Source organism: Diplotaxodon limnothrissa, linkage group LG18 (genome assembly GCF_057381915.1).
Source record: "Diplotaxodon limnothrissa isolate DT_005_m linkage group LG18, D_limnothrissa_male_GT1.1, whole genome shotgun sequence".
Classification (NCBI taxonomy): Eukaryota; Metazoa; Chordata; class Actinopteri; order Cichliformes; family Cichlidae; genus Diplotaxodon; species Diplotaxodon limnothrissa.
Genome location: NC_140613.1, coordinates 30288000 through 30311378, shown reverse-complemented (window position 1 = coordinate 30311378; position 23379 = coordinate 30288000). Strand labels below are relative to the sequence as shown.

General features: G+C 40.3%; 1 protein-coding gene across 1 annotated transcript in view; it reads right to left on the bottom strand.

Moving 5' to 3' along the window:
* Positions 1-349: 349 nt before the first annotated feature.
* Positions 350-23379, bottom strand: part of ctnnd2b (catenin (cadherin-associated protein), delta 2b) — a 240464-nt gene continuing 217434 nt past the window's right edge. The window contains exons 18-25 of the mRNA XM_085378966.1: positions 19200-19373; positions 17971-18121; positions 13751-14012; positions 8525-8609; positions 8270-8396; positions 4249-4377; positions 2499-2575; positions 350-613 (exon numbers count right to left, since the gene is read on the bottom strand). Coding sequence (XP_085235092.1) covers positions 350-613; positions 2499-2575; positions 4249-4377; positions 8270-8396; positions 8525-8609; positions 13751-14012; positions 17971-18121; positions 19200-19373 — 1269 coding nt within the window. The remainder of the gene's footprint in view (positions 614-2498; positions 2576-4248; positions 4378-8269; positions 8397-8524; positions 8610-13750; positions 14013-17970; positions 18122-19199; positions 19374-23379) is intronic.

Sequence of the window (23379 nt, the reverse complement as noted above, 5' to 3'; positions counted from 1 at the left end):
TCACAAACGAAACACAGAAAGAAAATGTGTCGGTCAGTTTGGTTGGTGGTGTGCATGCACATGCTTGGCCACTCCTCCATTTGCTTCTGGTCCTCTTCTTCCTCTCAGAGATGTCCCTGAAAGGAGTGAAATGTCTATCAAGCTTTCTGCCCGCGTCTCCTTTCATGCGCTCCATCCTCCCCCTTCATCATCCTGCTATCTATGATGCTACTCAGGAACTACAGGGGAGGATGGGGAGGGAGGAAGGGAACCTGTCCTTTCATCTTCTTTCACTCCACCTTTAAGCCACCCCCCCTTCACTTCCGGGTTTTCTTTTATCCGTACTCTCTTCCTCCTCCCTCATCTCCCCTTACACCCAGGAATCTGGTGAGGCTGGGTAGTGGCTGGTCTCGTAGTTGAGCTCGCTGTAGGGCCGCGAGGCTGAGTAGAAGTCTACATAGTTGCCGGTGGACTTGAGGCCCTGCAGGTGCATGTTAAGGTCACCCTGCGGGGGACGCCCTCCAGCATGAACCTGGTTCTCGTAGCAGGCCTGATCCTCATAGTTGCTGCTGTCAGGTGGAGGAGGATTTTGGAAAGGGGGGTAGGGTTCTGATGGCAAGCCTTGAGAAGATACCTAGAAAGAAGGAGAGCACAATCATTACAAATGACCACTCATGATTGGTCCAAGTCACCACAAGTGAGAGTGAGGGGAGTACTGGGAACCATGAGGTTTCTCATGTGACACTGCACATTGCTATAGAGTCGTCCACCATATTGGATGTGATACAATACAAAGCTTCCAAGCGATTGCTTTGGTTGCTAGCAGATGTCTACTACAAACTACTAGATGAGTAGCAGTAAAATCTGAAAAGGTGTGACACAAACAGGAAATGGAGATGTTCACCTTCAAGTTAAAACCTGTGCCTTAGGGCTCACATTTCAAAAGTTGGAACTTTAACTTTGAAGGCAAATTTCCAATTTGTGTTGCACTTTTTACAGTTTCACTCCAGCTCAGAGAGCAGCTGGCCAGTATTTATACACAAGTCCATCACTTCTATTCAAACTACCACCGCAACAATATGCTTGTGACCAAACCAACCACGAGGAGCTTTTTTTCCATAGCAACAGGTAGTTGACAGATGGTCATGCATCCGTCTTTAAGCGTTTGATTGGGACCCTGTTCACTTGATTCTACGTAGTCACTATTATTGTCAATGCCATGTCCAAATAAGGTAGCATCACATGGTTAGTGGTCACATGTCTGCAAAACCTCAATAAAACTGAGTTCTGACATTCCTTCATCAAAGTGGGTGATGGGTAGCGATTAGCTTTTACCGGCAACACCATCCAACCAAAGACTAGACTGTGAGAATAACTGGAATTCACGGGTGTATTGCCATAGTGCTTAAACAGCATTCTTTATAGGTTTACAGTGACCTTTTAGGACGTCATAGTGTCTTTATAGTATCACTATTAAAGCCTTTACGATTCAGTTTCACTGTGATATTTCCTATTCACCTAGAACTATACAGCAGATCTTCCTCTTAAAGGTGAGATGAGTCATAAAGAATTGAATAAAGCTAGCAGCGCAGCATGGAAATATTAATGCTTTCTAGTCTATCAGATGCTGAGTGTTGTGGGTTTTCAAACGTTTCCTCAGTGAAATCAGGGCATCTTAAACTATTGAGTTCAAATATAATCACTAACCTGTCTTTGGTGTTTTTATTTTTTCCTCTCTCTTTACACTTTACTCTTTACATCTTATTTTTATTCACACCTGCTTCTTGTAGTGTTAGTAATTCATTTCATGAAGGAAGGAACCTTCTGAGTTTATAGTGGACATGTATAATGGCTAATTTACACTATGAAGCCCTGCTCCCAAAAAATGACATAGATTTACCGCTGTGCCATCTTGTGCCAGTACAGAACGTGATTTCACTGGGTAGGGTGGTTGGTGATAAGAGATAGCATAAACAAATGTAAGTCTAAATAGTAACAATAACTCAGTGGAAAAAAAGTCCTCCACACTGTCTTCATTCATAAAAGCCTTACATTATTTTTCAGTTTCAGTGCAGCTGGCCAAACAACAAGAAACAACAGCAACAAACACTTACTGCTAAAGAGACAGAGTGACAGTGGACGGTATATCCTTGCTTTTTCAACATAAAACTCATTTTTGCAGATAGGGGCAGTTCAAAGTGACCCCCTTATATTGCTTTTTAGTTTCAGTGCCCTTGTTTTCTACTGAGTTATCAATTGTGTCACTAGTTTGCTAACATAAACTAATGTAAGTCTATTAGCCACAACCAGCCAACCAACCCAGTGATGATTATGCTAAACATGTTCTAAAAACGTTAAGCCGCACAGTGTTAAACCTATGTTCGTTTTTGAGAGCAGGGCTCCATGATGTAAATTAGCCTTTAATGCTGGTGTGTCAGCTAGAGGTAACAAGTCACCTTTAGCATGTACATGAAACCTGATTATGGAATGTGTTTCCTAAAGAAAGGGACTTTTCATACCTGATTATACTTCAGGTCATCAGTTGGGGACACATACGCTCCTCTGTGTAGTGTTGAAGACCCACCGGAGATTTGACCTGCAGACACAGTGAGGATGAGTTCATGCTCTAAATCGTTTACTCAGTTTTTATAATTAAAGTAATCAAATGGGAGTAGGCTGTCAGTGGTATCAGCTGGACACCTGCTGCATTAACATTAATGAAGAGGATGATGAATGGTGATTAAGGAGAGCTTGGATTTTTTTGTTTCCCATGTAACAACTGCTCTTGGTGTGAACTCTCTCCAAGGATAGACCGCATACAACAATGAAACCCTCGCTGAAACCCAGGATGTTGACAACAAGATTAAAGCTCTGTGCTGATGGTGATGTTGGAAGAAAAACGCTGCTGATAATGAAAAGTTCCTTATAAGATATGATGGTGCAACAGCCTAAGGCCTTCCAATGGGAAGATTGGTGTTAGAGGCCAGAGGCCAGAATTGACTTAGCTCAATGGACCAGAGAGAAAACACAGACACAGCTTTCAGGTGTGCAAAGTGAGCAGACAGCAGAGGTCAGTGGTCTCAGATGCTAGTTGGGTAGTCATAAAACGATTCATTGATAAGTGGCTGCTCATGTGAGTCTGCAGTGTCTCTAGGTTTCTCAGTCAAAGCCACCCTTCACCTGACACATCCAATTTCAAAGCACTAACATAGCACAGGTAGAAATACTAGCTTGAGGACTCATAAAGGGACTTCACTGACCAGTTGGTCATGTCACTGTGGCTACATCCATCTTTTATATACAGCCTATGCATATAATCAGGGGTGCACATAAGTGGTCCGCAGGTGTGCATTCGCTGTCAAAATAAAAGACGCACACCAGATAAGAAGTTGCAACGTGCGTTTGCGTACATATAAAAGGCAGTGTTTTTGTCCACTAGAGTGGGATTTTCACGGCATATTCTGCACCACATCTCTGTGCGTTCATCATTTGTTTGAAGCCAGCTCACCTCCTGCAACCACTTTTCCGAGAATACGCGCTTCTTTTGTGGTTCGGACTCCTTCTGACATTTCTTTGGGGGTGGAGGAACACCAAAGTAATTGCTTAAAAGAGCTTCTTTGACATCTTTAAGAGTTCTAAACAAATGTCTGTCCTCCTCCAGAAAATCTTATGTACGCAAACGCGCGTTGCAACTTCTTATCTGGTGTGCGTCTTTTATTTTGACAGCGAATGCGCACCTGCGGACCACTTATGTGCATCCCTGCATATAAGAAGGTTTATGGTTGGAGTGGCTTAAAATGGAAAGATTTAGTCTAATTTATTGGTGTCTGTTTGTCCAGACAATTTTTATAGAGAAATTTGAAGCTGCTGCTTAGCAGTCTGTTAGCTAACCAGCTAACTAACTAACCAGCATCTCTAAGACTCTCACACTAACTAGCTACATCTTGATTAAATGTATTTTGAGTCACCTGTGATGTTTTTGCACAATGTCAGCTTTAACACAATAACAACAACCTACTGAACAAAAAAGACATAACAAGTGTGATGTAATAAGCACTGACAGGTGGATTTATCTTTGGGCAAAGCTAAACTACAAAAATGAAAGTGGTTTTAACCTTTTCACTCTCTCTCGGGATAAAAATAAATAGTTTCCCATGAAACGATTCCTTTCATATCTCTTAACGCACACTCCTTTATACTAAAACCATCACCTCTGCTGGAAACAGCTTTATGTGTGTTTGTGACAAATGTGCAGTTTGGAATTCCTACCCGCCATGGCGTCTTTCCGGGATGTGTGCTCGCCCTTGCTGCTATGGTAACTGGCATTGCCAGTTGACTCGTAGTCTGCCTTTCTCTCCTTCAATGCCATCATCTCCCTGGGGGACGCAGGAGCACTCGCTACATACACACACACACATTAGATCAGTCAACACATTATCAATACAGATCAGGAAGAAACTACAAAAGGGAGGACAAGTGTTTGCAACACAGTCGAATCCTTTCAGAGCAACGTGAACTTGTTCAACACTCTGAGCTCTTGCATTTACCTGCCAATGAAAGCAAAGAAGTCTGTGGCTTCACTGTATGCATTACTTGCTCTAACCATCACTCTGGAATGAGTTAAAAACAGGGGTACTGGGAGCAGCTTTGACTGTGGCTCTGTGGGTTTGGACCATTTTCCACAAATCTTTAGCTTTTTGACCAGGCTGTGATTCAAAGAGGTAAATACTGAGTCATCCCTCCTCCCTATGTCGGCTTTAGTCTATCCTCTCTTTTCTTCTTCTTATCCTCTTGCTGCCTGACTGCAAGCCCCTCCTATATATTCTCACCATTTCAGACTCCCATTGGCTTATTAAGTTCTCTTGTTGTTGGTGACCTGAAAACCTTTTTGTACCCAACAGGCATCCTGGAAGTATCAGAAGAAATATAAACACCCACAGTCCGAAAAAAGAGAAGGGGATGATGGGATCAGTGACGGTGACAATAAGTTGGATCTGGTAAGCCATGTCGGCAATTGATTTGGTGCCATATGGTTTGCTCTGATCTACAAATCACATAGAAGCTGCTGGTTATGACGCCTGTTTGTGTTACTGTGCCTGTTTCTTTGCCTGTTATAATCCATTTAGTATTGATCTAGATGCTCATTACTGCTCTATTGGCACAACAAATCTGTTAGGTTTTGTATTGTTGAATGTCATTTACGCTTAGAAATATTTAACCATATATGCTTAGAGGTTTAATCAATTGTGTCGTGATAGGATGTGTGATTTTTAGCAGGCTGCAAAGGCTACATTCTGGGAGCATGGGAAGAGGTCGTACCTTGTTTTATTGTTTTACGGTAGGATTAACGTAGCTATGTCAGTTTTAGTCTAAGTGCTTTTTTACATATAGATGAACTGTTGGATTTTCCAGACCAGCAGGTTAAGGGAAGTCGTTTATGGGGCCACACTCTGACACCCCCCCCCCCACACACACACACACACACACAAAGGCAAGGTACTCTTTGTGTGTATGTATATGTCGTATGTTAATGAACTTATGCATATTCATGTAACCTCAATAAAAGAGCAGTGTTACGGGGGAGCGGACGAGAGCAACTGGGGTCAAGCGAAGAAACGGCGTTTGTCCGGTTCTCTCCCGTGCACGAGAAACATGAAGAACTTTGCCTACTTCGTGTCTTGCTTGCTGTGTAATTATATTGTCTTCAACGTTCCAGCGAATAGGTTCAAGCTACAAACCTATCAAAATCCATTGTAATATCAGCATCTAAACACCCAATCATCGACTTTTATTGAAATGCATTTATTCCTATGGTGTTAAATACAAAGGAACTATTTCCTTTATGTGCATTTGAAAATGAAGAGTGAAATTAAAGAAAGGCTCAGTGGACAATCTGTGACTGCCTGCAAAATTTTACAAATGTGAAATGAGTCTTTATCATACTTATTTCTATTTTGCCGGTTTGTCAGCTGAAAGGCTCATAAATCCAGCCTTGGCTATTGTTTTTAAAAGTAGATGGCTAATACGTGAAAAATGTTCAAATGCTCTTGCATGAAGTCATTTGAAATTATTTTTGAATTATGCATTAGCTCACAGTTGGCAGCTGTAGCTGCCTGGCTCTGTGAATGACAATAGGACTATATTCTATATATTACAGGGTGGATTTCTATGAAACTTGGCAGTCAAGGTCATCATATAAACCTCACTGACTTTGTGATCACAGACTCCATCAGCAGGTTCCCACTTTTGGCTTTCTGGGAAATCTTGCGACACCTGATTGCCATTAAATTGGGCATTATATAAGAAACTTCTTAAAGGGTTTTTTATTATCTTCATTTCCCCTCCTGTAAGAAACCTGTATTGTTCATTTAAGCTCATTAAATGCTAAAATATCATCTCATTTTTCATTTAAAATGTTTTGTCCCTGGCTGTGAGTAAAGGCTGTGCCCAAATTTGACTTGAAGGCAATATACTAATTGTGCATTTCTTGTGAACTGCTTTCACAGTTTTACATAAAAAAGTAATAAGGTGGTTTTGAATTAGCCAATACAAAATATATTTCCTGTTGAAAACAAAAACTCACAGTATCTCTAAACTTTAATTTATTTCTTGACATAATAAGATTTTTAAGCCACTGTCTGCCCAGCTCTGTTAATGGCATCCAGAATATTAATACAATGGGAAAATGACCCATGGGTACATCTGTGGTGGGAGGGGAAGTACTAAGTTTGAAAGTCCAACATGTCCAGTCCACTAGGACTAACTCACATCTACACAGTGGATGATAATTGAAACAACTGGTTAAAGGAGATTAAACAGATTTTATAACTGAACACCAATTTAAATGAGATCTTAATGACTGACTTTGTGATGCCTTTCTCCTCCATAAACAGCTTCACACATTTGGCTTTCTGTCAAATCTTGTGACACTGTTTCTATTAATTCCCATTAAATCGCTGGTGCAGACATTTAAAGACTATATGAGCAATTTAACGCTAAAAGCGCGACATAAATGCATTGGGTGTTATTTTAAAATCATAATCACTGGAAATGGAGGAATTGAGGTTGCAGACGTGACATTGAGAGCTGTGAATATTGGCTGTGGTGATGATTCCTGCTGACCTACAGTTCCTTTAATTGCTCTTTGAGGCTGGCTCCAAATGATAGTTAATCCTCATAGACTGCCACATTATAGATGATATAAACATGTTTACAGCCAGATATGAAAAACTGCTTTAGTCATAGCAAATTTCACGCTTAATCTATAGGAAGGGTATTTTTTACTAATTGTACTATAAGCTTTAAAGCTGTGTATGAAGCATGTGGCCACTTTGGCAGGTTGAGTCTGATGCAGGCAGCTGCAGCTCAGCTTCACCTGCACTAATTAAAGCCATTAAACAGGATCTCCCATCAAGTGTTTTTGGTGTGCTGCCTTTTATAGTAACAGCTAGTCCACGAAGACTGTGCTCCAGTTGTGGAAAGTGACATTTTTGTACTTTATTTGTATGATGTGTGTGTCTGAGCGATGCATGTATATTATAACCAAACCTCCCAGCACTAATTATGCAACATTGGCCATAAAAAAGGAAAAAAAGAGCTAAGAGTGTTTTTGACTCCACTACTAAACACATCACTAATATATTCTCAAACACATCCACACTTCTGTGCACTTTAGGCACTTCTTCTGTCACACTTACAAGCCGATGGATGAAATGAATTTAGTATCTTGTGAAAGGACACTTTGACAGCTGCCCCAGACAATCTATGCAAGCAGCAAACGGGCTTCACATGTTTTCAACCGCAATTCCACCACCCACGTAATTGCTGTCGCATTAATGTGAAAGCTTAGGCAGCACATGCACAGTGAGGAGATGCAAATGCATGTTATTAAGAGCATTATAATTTCTCAATAAACAATTGATAGCTTAGATAAATAAGTAAATATGAGGCACTCCCATTTTACATTGTCACGGGATGAACTGTATCGATGAATGCTCTTCAAGGGTTGTGTGTCTTACACAACGTGATCACTGTCAAAGTGTCTCCATCAGCCCAGAAACACGGAGGCCTTGGAGATGCTCATTATTATTAGTCAAACCTTAACTTAACACAAGGGCGGGAAACTTTTTTAGTGCAAGGATTTTCCTTGACAGCGGAGTAATTTACCAGTGGTCACTGTAGTGTGAAGGTTGAAGCACAGTTGAGATATATCGGAGCGCTGCTTGTTTGTACTGTACTGGTGGAAAGAGTGATGAATGGGAAGATGGGAGACGGGGATGTGTAGGCTCACCTGATCGATTGTTGGGCGAGGTCCGCACAGGAGAGATGGAGGGCGTACGAGAGGAAGAATAAGGTCGCTGTCTGTCTCTCTCTATCGTGGAGGAGGAGCCAACAAAATGGTACTGGGAATAGCCGTCCTGCGGGAGACCAAAGTGAAAGCAAATGAGGAGGAGAAGATTTGAGGCAGTGTTTAGTTACCTTGCAATGGTTTTACATGTAATTGCACAGATTCTGGATTTATATACCCAGAGTACAGAGGCTTTACCTTTTTATAGAGGCTGCGCAGGTCTCTGTATTGCCACATGCTGTTCAAGACTTGAGATGCAGCTTTCACCACTTTGGGACTATGTCTGGGAATTCAGCAGAGAGGAAAACAAAAAAACACAACGTAAAGCTCGACCGTCCTCTGCTCTGTTTGGGTAGACGCCGTTTTATAAAAACACCACAGTTCAGAATAAAAAAGAAAAATACACGAAATGGAGACACTAAACGCGCATGTAAATCAGCATCTCATGCAGCCTTCGAGGAAAACGTCTTCTTCATCTTCTCTGATGTGCCACTTAAATGTTCGTAGGACAAATTGCATAATTGTTTTTCTGATTGATTTATTAGCCAATATTTCATTCTGTTTCCCCCAAGTGACTAATGACTGTGGGTTTAATTGGCTCATATGGCATTATCAGTGCGTAGGAAATGAAACTTTATTTCTTCGAGACATTTTGATAATGTTGTTGTTTTGGATTCTCAGATTGCGGGCTGTGTAATTTCAGCAACACAAATAGGGAACACTGGAAAACTGTTCTTTGAGGAACAAGACAACTGAACTGGTACCTGTAATTTTATCTAAATGTGAGTCTAATAATAAACACACTACTAATTCGTTTTAGCCTGTTATCTATCATGGAGAATTGAATGCCATGTTAGGATATAGACATAAACAAAACAGAAAAAGCACACAGCAGGTGCAACATTTTTTCTACATGACAAAAATTAGAAATGTATACGATATGCAGTTAGAACAAAAGTGAGCTAAAATTACAGCTGAAGTTATGCTACATCATATTATCTATATCCATATTCACTCGCTTTTATCTGTAATCTTTGTCTGCACTTTAGTCATTCCTCAGTGCCAAAATCTAATCATAACACAGCTGACCTGCTGCTAAAACCAACTTAGCAGATGTCAGTAGCTGTCATCTAGGAATTTTAACTTTGAGAACTCCCACTCTTTGAACTTCTGGTTTCCTAGGGACCGCTTTTAAATCATATATCTAATTGCATTAGGGATGTGCCTAACTATTTGACTAGATGTTTAAGCACTGCTTCCTCTCTTAGCTGGCAACAACTGATAAAAATAACTCCCAAAAGGTTCTGTTCATCTGGACGTAGCGTTTTCAGTGGGAGAAACGTTCCGTCACTCATTCAAGTGACTTCTTCAGTCTCAGCTGACTGCAGGTTTCCCCAATCTTATAAACAGTACATTTTCACAATGACTGAAACTAAAAACCACTGAATGAACAATGGGCTGGGAGGTCAGTCTCTTGATCATTAATATGAAAATTCTGTACCATTCACAGAGTTGGGGAATGGCTGCAATCACAGCATTGTGAGATGGCGAAAGACGTACCAAAATGCAGATAAGTGATTAAATGTTTCTCCCACTGAAAACGCTACGTCCAGATGAACAAAATCAACCTTTTGGGATTTGCTTACCTGGATGATTAAGCATGCATCAAGACAGAAAAAAATAAGATTTAATTCATTGCTGATTTTAAGATATTATGCAACCAATAGCCACTACGCACAGCTTCAGCCTTAGAAAATGAGACAAGAACATCAACGAGCAAATTCTTAAAAATGCTTGTTGCACTTTTTCAAGTTTTGCTAACGCTTGACTAGGGCTGAACGATATATCGCATTTGCGATAATATCGCGACATGATCAAGTGCAATTTTCTAACCGCAAAGGCTGCGATTATACTCTGGACATGTCCAAATTCATGGGCTGCATCCTCCTGAGGCCGCATTTGTAGACCGATTACGTCACAGCGACGTGCCGAAGGCTGTCCAAATTACTACCATATCCCAGAATTCATAGCGCGGCCCAGCCAAACTCCAGTTTCCAGCAATGGCGGCCGCTACTAAGTTTTAAAATTACTCATACTAATCTTTCTGGGTCACAAAATAAACTTTTAACATATTTTCAGGCGAGAAAGTAGTTGTGTAAACATCAAATATCTGCTCGGTTTATCAAGATATCCCATATTTGCAAAAGTGCTTCGACGTTTTCAGAGGCGTCTGCTACCCACCAGCTCGACAGCTAGCCGGGAGCTCGAGGGTTACTGATGCGGCCGAGAACGGCACAACTCCCGGCACATCATTTTCAGATCACCGCGGAGTTTCGCTGCTCGGGTTAAACGTAATATATAAGTCACTTAGACAACCTAAAAATGTTATTGTTGGGCTTTTTTCAGTGTTTTGTTTGTTCGTGAGTAAATCGGTTTGGCTGAGATTAAAGTTATTAGATTAGATAAAATAAAACTTTATTAATCCCCCGGGTGGGTTCCTCCTTGGTTTTCACACAGCTGACTAAACGTCAAACAGAAAACTTATTAAACAGAAGTATGAGACAGTCGAGAATTTACACCAGTGTCTGGTTATATTTTAGATAGCAAGAAGCAGACGGCCGAGTTTATTAAACTCCACCGAGACAGCGGTGACGCTAATCAGAAGGCTAGACCGTCCAATTTCACGCCTTTAAATTTTAAAGGCGTGTTTGTGTGTGTGTTTATACAATTGCTATTATGTTTGCACTTTATGTGTAATGTTACTGACTGCAAAGATCAGTAAGATGTGTGTATTTTTTATTTATTAGTTTTATTTATTTAATATTATTTTTTAATTGAATGACTGTCTAGTAGTTCACAGATGTCGAAAAACTGAGTGTGGTAAAGCCACTGATTTTGTTTATGTATATTTCTGCAATCTGCACATTGTACTGACTTTCATTTTAATGTTTACACCAGGGTTCCTTGTCAGCACTTTATGCTCAGATGTTTGTAAGCTAAAAATAAACTATTGTGTATGTTCAAATATACTGTTGTGATTGAAGAAGTTAAATAAAAATGTCAGTCATCAATTCATGCATCACCTCATGTCATCATAACAGAGGTCTGTCTTCCAGGAAAGAACAGTTTAAAATTAATGTAATATAGTATTGGCCATACTATATGATGTATTGCTTGTCTTTGTTTAATAATACAGAAGACAAAGACCTTAAAAAATAATCGCATATCGCATCGCAATCGCAATATTGGGGCAAAAAATCGCAATTAGATTATTTTCCATAATCGTTCAGCCCTACGCTTGACTATTTGTTAGCGAGTATTTGTAGACAGTAAGACAAAAAGCAGACACACAGACCAGCAGACTTCTTTAGTATTTTGAAAGAGAAAATGAAGAGCTGTATACTATTCTGCAACACAGTCTGCACAGGCCAGTGGCATGGAATGAAGGTTGCTAATGTTAACAAATCTAACAATAGCTATAATGCAAACAATGGGGCGATCATGGCTCAAGAGTTGGGAGTTCGCCTTGTAATCGGAAGGTTGCCGGTTCGAGCCCCGGCTCGGACAGTCTCGGTCGTTGTGTCCTTGGGCAAGACACTTCACCCGTTGCCTACTGGTGGTGGTCAGAGGGCCCGGTGGCGCCAGTGTCCGGCAGCCTCGCCTCTGTCAGTGCGCCCCAGGGTGGCTGTGGCTACAACGTAGCTTGCCATCACCAGTGTGTGAATGTGTGTGTGAATGGGTGGATGACTGGATATGTAAAGCGCTTTGGGGTCCTTAGGGACTATTAAAAGTGCTATATAAATACCATTTACCAAATCTGTGTAAATGCAAAGCCATATACAAAGCAAATGCCACACATTTCAGTGACATTTAAAATAATATTTGGTTATTAAAGAAGCCGATTGTTCACAACTATCCCACAGATGCATCATTATATAGCGCAACTTCTAAATCTTAAACTTTACTTAAATTATTTCTCTCCAATTAATCTTTCTTGGTTAACTACAATAATAACCATCAACGTGACTATTAAACCCCATTTCTACTAGACTGCTCAAATACGTCCTACCATTTATTAATGTTTCAATCATAAATATCATCCATCTTTATCAATGCGCATGTATATCTCCAACCTTCTTTTCAACAATTCTTGAAAGACTCATTGTAAAACAGCTAACTGATCATCTGGTGAGTTCCACAGGGTTCTGTGCTGGGACCATTTCTATTTACATTCCCTTAGGCAATTATTATTAGCAGGCATAGCATACATTTGTTTCTATGCAGATGATACCCAGCTTAAGATATCTAACAACAGTTACTTAAAAAGCCTTCAATTCTACTTTTAGGAAGTAGAACCAGAGTAGAACCTTCAGCTTTCAGGCCCCTCTTCTGTAGAACCAGCTCCCAGTTTGCATTTCAGAGACAGACACCCTCTCTACTTTTAAGATCAGGCGTAACAGTTTCTTATTTGATAAAGATTATAGTTAGAGCTGGATGGAGGTTCTCAGTCATCCAGGTCATCGTAGTCTGGATGAAGCAATCCTGAATGATTCAGCTACGACTCGGCAACAGCCAGCAGCTTCCAGCAACCACTGCTAAATGGTTTTTCCCTGGTTTTCCTGTTTCTATAATTTCCAACATAGCAGACAGCTTTTGAGCATTGCACACGACATTTCGTGAGAAACCTCAAAAAGGCAGCAGCTAAACGTAATCTTGACAAGTCTGGCAAATTCGAGGATTTGTAGCAATGGGAAACTTCCATGGCTGGATCTTCAGTTTTATAGATGCTACCTTTAAATCCTTTAAATAGAATGAATACCTTTAAATTAAATAATTTGTATTGCTTTAGTGCACAGTACTGTAATATAACAAACAAAAGCCTCACATAGAGCAAAGTAGTTACTACAGCACAAGCTGCAAGCACTGTAAGATGTGGACGGTAAATATGTTTCGTTGTAGCAAGTTAAACAAGTTAAAATTATACTCCTTGCTCTGCGCCTCTGTGTTCTCTCTCTTTATAGACTGTCCAATAAAAACAATGTAGGTGTGTGGGTAAACAGACTATGCAGGGAGCGCACAGGGTACAGACTGGCCAAACTTTAGCTGGATCTTATTTTCTGTTGCTTTGACTGGTGACTCACAGCACTAAGAAAAACAATCACACAGCCTCTGTAAACCTTCTCTCCTGTCTCAGCTCTGAGCCCCTTCACACCACTCCTTTCTTATCCTTTTGATCAGTCCACCTGTTCGCATCTTGTGATTTAAAATGTGATCAGCGTATAAAAAACTATAAGACGATACAAAGTGTTGGTGCTTCCTCACAACCTTGACTAGTTAGATCATTTCTACCGTTTTTATCGTCACCTCCGCATCCTTTTAGTTTACCCCCTCATCAACATGGCATCGTCTTCCCATTCGGCTTACTTGTCTCCCTTGCTGCGGGCGATGCCAATGAGCTTCTCGATGCCGCCAGCGTCCCTCAGGGCTTTGGTGTTCTCCATGTTCTTGGTGATGACCTCATGCAGCGCGCAGCAGATAGCCGTGATGGTGTCATCCGACATGGTCTTCCCCACCAGCCCGCTGTTGCTGTTGGTGCCACCCCCTCCGCCTCCTCCCCCACCACTGCTGTTGTTGTTGTTGCTGCCTCCAGGCAAACGGTGCACCAGGTCCCTCATGGCATATTTACCTTTGGTGGGTGAGAGTGACAGGGAAAGTACGGGTGAGGTGAATAATATATGAAGAAGATACAAAAAAATGTAGGAATGGGAGCGAAACAAACATTTTGTGGAGCTTCTGTGTGGAGTTTGTGTGTTCTTTGTGTGCTTGTGTGGATTTTCTCCAGGTACTCTGACTTCCTCCCACAGTCCAAAAACCTGCATTTTAGGTTAACTGATGATTCTACACTGTCTTTCTCTGTTAGCCCATTATTAGCTGGGATGAGCTCCAGTTCCCCAACAATAGGTGTTATGGATGGGTTGACTTAGGGAGTAATTAAAAATAAACTGACTTATGCCAGGCCTTGAATTGATCAAAACTTTACTTTTTATATGCAAGTTTGTAACCAAATAGTTAGCCAGTTACTGCCAGCCAGCCCTCTTCCTGCTAAAACTGGGTTTAAATCCTGCACTTAGTCAGAAGCAGGTATGGGGCCAGCTCTGTCCAGCTTCTAACAATGCAACGAACTTACAATATTGTTGTGTTGACTTTACAAAGTAAAGACTTTCACACAGGAGGGACAGAAAGCCTATAACTTATTAAGAGGATTCAATTCAATTTGTTGAAGTTGCACAGCTCCTTCACCTTAAACAATTCCTCCACAAGAACAACAATCCTGATGCTCTGCACTAAACTAATGTTGAAACTGATTTCTTTGCTTTGCTTACATCAAAGCTGCTTTTATTTTTGCTATCAAGGTAGAATGCTCAAAGTTTTTGTCTCGACTGTACAAGTCTAACAATTTTCTTATTTCATTGTTTCTGAAATCACCTGTACCTGCTGCATATAAAAAAAAAATCTGCAAGACGATGCCTACTCCTAGGCAAAATACCTACTTTGAGTGCATTCACATGAAGACACAAAGGTGTAACCAATGTAAAGGCCATTCTAAAGACTGGTTTTAATAAAGCAGTTAATATTAGGTTTGGTAAAGAAAACCAGACCCTGGTCCAGCATGCACATTACCCAAGTTTGATGTGGAAAAGGGAAACAGTAGAAGACATTTGCATCTAAAAAATAAATGTAGTATTAATATGTATTCTGTTCTTCTAACATATTCATCAAACATTATGTGGGAACTTTCAGAATCCCAAAACTTGCAGCAAAGACAGTTTTATTATATTCTACTAAATTTACCCAGTAGAACAATTACCAAAATGTGTTGAACTTTAATCATATGCATTATAAGCTAACAGTAGACTTAAATCTAGTGTAATTTCACATTACTTTCACTGTAATTTCTACTATAGTACAGCATATATTGTGGAAACAGCTGTAAGTCAGTTAAAAAAGCACAGGAAAATAAAAAAGTCACAAATATCAAGATATTTTTCTTCCCTTGTTTCGTTTTTTAAAGAAAGAAGCTTCTGAAAGCTGGAGCTGACTACCACTGAGGTAAAATTGCAGCCTGGCAGGCCTGCTGTCAGACACTGATGGAAACATGACCACGTGATCTCACACAGACTGACTACATTTCCCATGACACCTGAACACTGCTGTCAGGAAATCTTGTCCGCTCTGCTCTCTGGTCTCCATTCTGATTGGGTCATCACCCTGGGGTGGCGGCGGTGGTAATGGTGGTGGTGCTGGGGGTGTAGTTGCACGTCATGACTCACTGACAGTTTGCATGCAGACTACATGTGTTTTACTGCTGCTGTACATAATATATAAGAAGAAACTGTTACTAATTTACAATAAAACTTTACTATTTCTACGTCGTAGCAGGAGCGTTGAGGGACGGCCATGTGACCAGCAAGAATAAGCAAAACCTAACTGGACAAATTTTTGGAGCATGAGCAAAGGAAGAACTCTTTACATTTTTATCCACATCCAGATCAATTTCTTCAATACTGTATTCTTCAATACAGCAAGTGATGATGCAGTGCTGCTCTAGGTGACTGCAGTGATACTAGCTACTTCTATGACTGCTGCAGAGAAATGATCTGAAGCATGATGTGCTGGAAGACATGGATAACTGTGAGCACAAAGCACTACTACTATTTTAAAATACACATTTAGTTTTAAGTGATAATTAAGTGAAAGCAATACAATGGCTCAGGTCAGATTTTTCTAACTTTTCCTATTTTACAGATCAAAAAATCAATTATCTCTAGATAATCGAAGCAATCGACAAATAAACTGGTATAACCAATTACTGAAGTTAAGGGTAGATAAGAACCACATAAACACACTGATTTAGCTACTGCCACAAAATTGCAGTACTGGAAAGATTCATCAGTCATTTTCACTGCTCAAATTATTGTTAAGAAAAAACGCTGAGATCAACAGAGAAAAAACGAAAAAGGCTAGACTGTAAAAAGGAGTTTCCTATTGTCACAGAATCATTTTAATTATATTTAATTGTTTTGTTTTTTTTAATTTTATGGCTCCATCAGCTGTGGCGACACCTTAGGAAATAAGGCTGCACCTGGAGGTACTGCAGGTATTGCAACTAAATATCACAGCTAGACGGAAACTCCCCAGAACACGGACTACAGATGCTTTTCTGCTCTCTAATTTGACCAGGTAGAAAAAGACTAACACGAAAGACATTTCCTGTGTATTTATTTATTATACTTTATTTATTTTTAATTAATTCCTTTAATTCATTTTGGAGGGACAATCTTCAATAATCCAAACAGTGAAAAGAGAAGAAGAAAGAAGAAAATACTAGAGTAGAAATATCACTGAACATCTAAAAACAGATCATTAAACCGCAGCAATTCAACAAGGCCAGCTACAAACTTTAAAGTAAAACTAGACAAAGAAAAGAACAGCTGTGAGCCAATGCACAGGGCACAGAAAACAAATCACAATAAAATTAAACCCCCAACAGTTCACTGGTCCCCGGTGATTCAACACCGTAACTACGCCTGTGTCAGTGACTCACTAACTCAGCTTGTTTATTGTGGGAAGTGATTCTCTCATTGCGTGTGAAAAGAGCACCTGCAGAAGCAGAAGAGTGAATATTGTTAGTGCTAGTTATTGTACTCACCGCGCTCAGCTGTAAAGTGCGTGGATAAGCTGATGCTGCAGTAAAGTGATAAGCTGTCATGAACTGTGTAACTGTACTGGCACTGGATTGGTTTAACATTCTGATGTGCGTGTCTCTGATTTTTTTTAAATTATCATGATTGATACCGCTATAATTACAAAGATATAAACACACTGGGAAGTGAACGTCTGCGTTAGTTGGCTCAAAGCAAACCTTTCACTGCAGATGCTATTAATATCTGCTGCTGACAGCTCTGAGGCCTCAGCTACACATGTGTTTACATGATAAACTGCATTAGAAGCACATCACACAACATGGCTGAGGGGAAAGCAATGTGTCCTATCACAATATACCTGCATGCCCCATGGCAGCACGGCAGAAAAGTTAACATTACAGCCTGCACACGGACGCTTGCATTCACACAGAGAAACATCACATCGACCATCAGACGCTCAGCATCAGGGAATAAGTGGAAGGAAACATGTGGTGGTTGCTATGGGGACCAGTAGAAAAGCAGAGTTATTACAGACATCACCTAGTCTCAAAGGGAACACGTAGCAGTAAACGATCAGTCCAAGAAACACTACCTTCTGCTTACAAAGTAGAAACAAATTTAAAGACCGATGATGCACTATGTAATATTTTTGCAACTTTTATAGATGCTAAACATGACATTTAAACATGTCTGCAGAAACCAATATCATAAGGATGTACTGAAGCAGGGGAGTAATTCTCTCAGTGCGTGAAGATAACTAGTCTACAGAGAAATTTATTTTTAATTACTCCCTAATATCCAGAAAAAGACCATAAAGATGTTATTCTTCTCCACTGTCAGAGTGTGTTTTTGCTCTCGAAGGTTTGTCTACCCCGTCATCTTTTTCAGACTGTGTAGATTTGTTTGTATGGACAGGTGGGGGCGAGTGTGGCTACTCACCAATTAGCTCCTTGTTCCTGATGTCCAGAGCCATGTTTCTCAGGGCTGTAGCCACAGCACAAACGACCCTATCATTGTCTATCCTCAGTAACTCCACCAGGATAGGGAGTCCTTTCTCTTTGCGCACTGCAGCTCGGATATAGACGGACCACTGGGCAGGACAGGGAGAGGTGGACAGAGATGTCAGAAGACATTCATTTGTATCATTTTTGCCAAATCCATTTTCATTTTTTCGGAACCACAAATTGCCATATTTGGATAAAAGTGCCAAGCTATCCGCTAATGCTAACAAGCTTGGTTAGCTTGCTGTACACCTAAACTGTACACATAAACTGTACACCTGTTCTGCACAGACACACATACAGTTAATTAGTGCTAAGAAACAAACTGATAAACAACCTGATAAGTTATATAAAAATTACCCATGAATTAAGGCTGCGCCTTTCAATGACTTGCTTTTGAAACTCTTAGATGTCCATTGCAGGAACTGCATTTTTTTTAGGCTTCTGTTTTGTTGAGGTTGCTGCTTTGCCCTTATCCGTACCGCACAAAGAGAAAACAGGTAAATACGTCAACAGTGGAAGTCACAGTGTTCCCTTTCGCAAGGTGTAAACGACTTCGTTCTGTTGATGCCAAGAGGTTACATCCTGTTTTCTTTCGTCGTCCTCTCTAAGCAACTGATGGTATAACTGTGCCCTTTGACACGCTAGCAGAAGTGATGTGGGCAGTAACAAAATGTGAAAGCACATGATCAAGACACAGACGCAAGCGTAAACTGGGGATGTGTCTGTGAAGGAGATGACGGGTCTGACTCTTGGGGGACAGCATATTTAAACCCAGGATTAGTGAGGCAACAGGTGCTGCACCATCATGCTGCTCATCAGCGGTGTAATTAACAGCAAATTATACATTACAAATGCTCTTAACTTTGAATTAGTGCTTTAAAAGGCAATTTTCTTTCTTTTGCATTTATTTTTACCAAATGCTGATTTCAGACACAATGTACTGAAACTACTTGTTGCTCTCAGGTAAGAGGAAATCTTAAAGGGCTAGTTAAATGATAACATCATTCTTCATCACAAAATCAAAAGAATATCTGAAGTGGTTAAGCTTTTTATATTATTATATTATTACTTTCAGAGTGTTTTTGGCACCTACTGGAACTTGGAGAGCATCTTGCAGATGCCATTTAGTATCTGAATGATTCAGCCACTGCACTGCATTCTTACCTTCCAGCTGCCAGCAGCTAGATTCTGCAGAGCCCCAGCTGCTCCCTCCAGGGTGTCTGGGTTGGAGCACTCAGACAGCAGTGTGAGGTAGGGCTTAACGATGGTGGGGTGCCATAACATCTGGATGCCTTTCGGGGGCTCCGCCAAGTCTGGAAATGGGCCGACACCGTCCCACTGCGGAAGATGACACATAATTCAGAAAAGAAAAGCATTCAGAATTCTGTGAGGTGAGGTTTGACAGCGGTGGAGTGCCAGCACGGTCTCCTCAGGCAATAACGGGAGAGGAGAAGGACGAGATTCACTGTCACAAGCAACTTATGACCACTGGCAATTTTTTTCCCCACTCTCATCGGTGACTGAAATCTCACATCTACTCCTGCTTGGATGATGTTTTTTTTTTTAAAAAACACACAGATACTGTATATCAATAATAAATGTGAAAAATCTTTCAGATGCAGGAGAGCTCACAGTAACGCTGCAACATAATTAACAAATGAGTAGCTGGTTCCATATTTTCATATGCAGCACCATTAGTTTTTGAAGCTATAAGTAGCACTATATTTTAAATACAGATTGGGACGGGCTTTTATGAAATCAATTTGGGATTATAGAATCACATATACAGTTTACTACATGTGGCATGTTATTAAATTACTGGGCATTTCATTTTAAAACTATTAAATAATGCATAATTGCAGAATAAACACCACACCGCTGTCCTGCGCATGAGTAATCGAGTATCCCGTGTTATAAATGCAGCTGCAGCTTGGGCTCATGAATGCCTGAATACCAGCTGTTTCAGTCTATCTCAGGCATGCAAGAAATACACATCCCATTGTCACTCACATGCTAACTAATAGTTAGCACAGAAGCTCTTCAGTACAAGTGAAGACACTACAAAAAGGTTAATCAGACATTTAAATCAACACCACCTAGCTAAATATGGATATTTTAAAGAAGCTAACAAATTTAAGCGGCTTAAGCTAAAGCTAGCTAGAGCTCAGAGCCAGACAAATGGGCTTAGCAACAGTTATAGTTATGTTGGTAATTGCTTAATATTTTTGTTTTTCATAACAAAAAATACAATTCTCCCATTCTCTTTGCATTTGTTATAGTCTGTGTTATAATGCTAACACATGGCACTGAAAATTTGGTCATTTTTCTTCCCGTGATTTCTCTTTCCCCGTCTTCCATCGCTTCCTTTTGTCATTTTTAGCATCTCCTTATTCCTCTCTTCTCTAATTACCCAACAGTTGATAGAGTTTTTTTCCCTCTCCAACAAGCTCCCCAATCGCTCCTTCATGGTAATCATCCACAGCTGCACTGGAGTGGAGAAACACACATGGAGGGGAGAGAGAGGCCTGATATATTATTGTTTGGAGAGGTTATGATTTGTCTCTTTACGATCTGATCTCAGGGTTACTTTTAAAATCCTTCATCTCCCTGGTTCTGCCTGGTTTGCATGCGAGTTTGCAAACGGTTAGCTCAACAAATTAGTTAAAGGCCATGGCTCATTGCTACCATTTATAAAGATCTCCTCTCTCTCTTTCTGCCTTTCCTAGAAATGACAGAGAGAAAAAATAGGAGCACGCAGGGCTAATGAGCAATTCACCCACCGGAAGTGCCAGAATTTCAATCCCTGCAGCTTCACTAGAAGTGGTAAAAGACATCTTCCACTCAACCAGAATGTGATGCTGATTGCTTATTAGCATGACAAGAGGTTAGAGCCTTCTCCAAGGCAGCCGTTTGGTTTCTGCCAACTAGAAGAGCTCTCACTTTTTAACTAAACAGAGGATGAAACAGATGGACAGAGCCTGGAAACTCAGAGACACACCAGCATCTTTAAATCTGGAAACGGGTAGTAAAGACATAACGTCCTGATGCTGCTAGTTAGCATGAGTCCCTACTTCACACTGATACCTGTTCGTCTTAGAAAATCAACAGCAATATTTTAACTGAGGGCAGCTGTTATAAATGTACGTTGGTGGTAAGTAATACCATTTTTATGAACTTTATTTCACTAGGAAATGTTACCCATAAAATGTAGTCTTTTCTGCGAGAGGCCCAGGATACTGTTTTGCAACATCTTGTATCTTGGGACTTACATTTAACACAATGGTATTAAACACTAACCACTCTCCTATCTGTGCCGACACATTGTTACTTAGGTTTAATTAGTGTAGCATGGACCCCTGTCAGAGAATACCCACTGGTACAGCCCAAGCATTAAACAAACCATAAAAGAAATCCTCATAAAGGAAGGCTTTTATGAGGCCATTAAAATTCTATATGTGATATCTGTGTGGATTGAGCGGGGGAAGAACAACAGGCAGAGAAAGCGATAAAGTAACAGGAGGAAACCAAGACTGTAAGATAAACCAGTAATCAAAGTGCCAATTAAAAACACCAGGACAACACAAAGCTCACAGATACAAATGTGATTGTTCTATAGTTCAATTATCAACAGATCAGATTTAATCCATTCACAAATAATTTGTTGTTTTTGTTTCACCAGTTCAACTTTAAAGTCCTTTTTGTCACATTTTTCTCTTTTTCTGTGTTTTCTGATAATAATAATGGATTGGATTTATATAGCGCTTTTCAAGGCACCCAAAGCGCTTTACAATACCACTATTCATTCACTCTCACATTCATACACTGGTGGAGGCAGGCTACAGTTGTAGCCACAGCTGCCCTGGGGCAGACTGACAGAAGCGAGGCTGCCATATCGCGCCATCGGCCCCTCTGGCCAACACCAGTAGGCAAGTAGGGTAAAGTGTCTTGCCCAGGGACACAACGACCAGGACAGAGAGCCCAGGGATCGAACCGGCGACCTTCCGGTTACAGATGCGATTCCCAACCCCCTGAGCCACGGTCGCTTAAACAGACCCTCTATTTAGAAAATCCAAATGTTGCCCCTAAACTGTTGCCCCTTAGCATCATCACGTCAAACTGCACTCTATGCTGCAGGCGAATGAATTTGGAATCATCATAGTTTTTTATTGGTGAAATTAACACTACAAAAAAGCACAACACAGAAAACGTCTGACACTAAAGATAACAGCAACTTGAGCTAATGTAACTATCTAGCCATCTGTCACCTCTGCATGGTGGCTGCCATGCTCCATTTGTTGATGCTTCCTAGAGTTCACATGATGGGGACTCAAAGTCCTCTCCTCTGCAATGAGGCAGTAATTTGCATGCTTGACTTGGATTTTACAGTTACGTTCCAACACTTCCACTTAACTGAGATATAATAAATTGGGTAGTTTGTAATGAGAAACCTGTTTGCATGTGAACTAATGCGCTTCACCATTTGATTCTGGATGTCTGAACGGGGGCATCGGTTCTAGTGTCCCCAGTGCTTGGTTTGTGAAAATACTTATGCAGTCTACTTTATCTTCAATAAAAAAAGCACCTTCATCCATAGTTCATATATATATATATATATATATATATATATATATATATATATATATATATATATATATAAACTGAAAACACAAGCTGTAGATCAGCCACTTCAGATACAAAAAAATGCTAGTCACTGGTATCTCAAGTCCCATTTTGAAGTCTTGATTTTAGCGTCTAAGGCCAGAATTACTAAACAGCACAGGTGCAGGGAGTTCATCTCAATATCAAGCACAAAAAATATGACTTTTTTGTAGTAAATACTGTCACAATTAGCAGTAATTAGCAGTACATTTTCCAAATGTAAATAAGTCATCATGTAAATATTCTCCCCCCCAAGAAAGAAACTCACAGAAATAAATATGCAACAGGGAAAACGTGCAAAAATCTTTAAGTTCCCACCTCTTACCTCTCTTCTCCCTGTAAATGCCAACAGTACTTTTTTTTTTTTACAAAACCCAGTCTGCGCTGGTGGAATGCGTTAGTAAATCAAGCTGTTCGTTGGAGGTCAAAGGGACCACATTTAGACAAAAATGGTGGAATGCAAAAACTTTCTGCCAATTTATCTGGTTTTGAAAAGAAGCAATCAAAGGGATCCCTCAAAAAATATTTCAAAGGGTTTTAATAGCTGTAAAATACAGTATAATGTAAATAATACATAAAATAAATAACGCATTAATCATATTAGCCATTGTGCAGACTTCACCAGGTTGATTTCACAGATCAGATGAGCAGCAGCAGAAACTTTTTAGCATAAGTCAACAGGTAA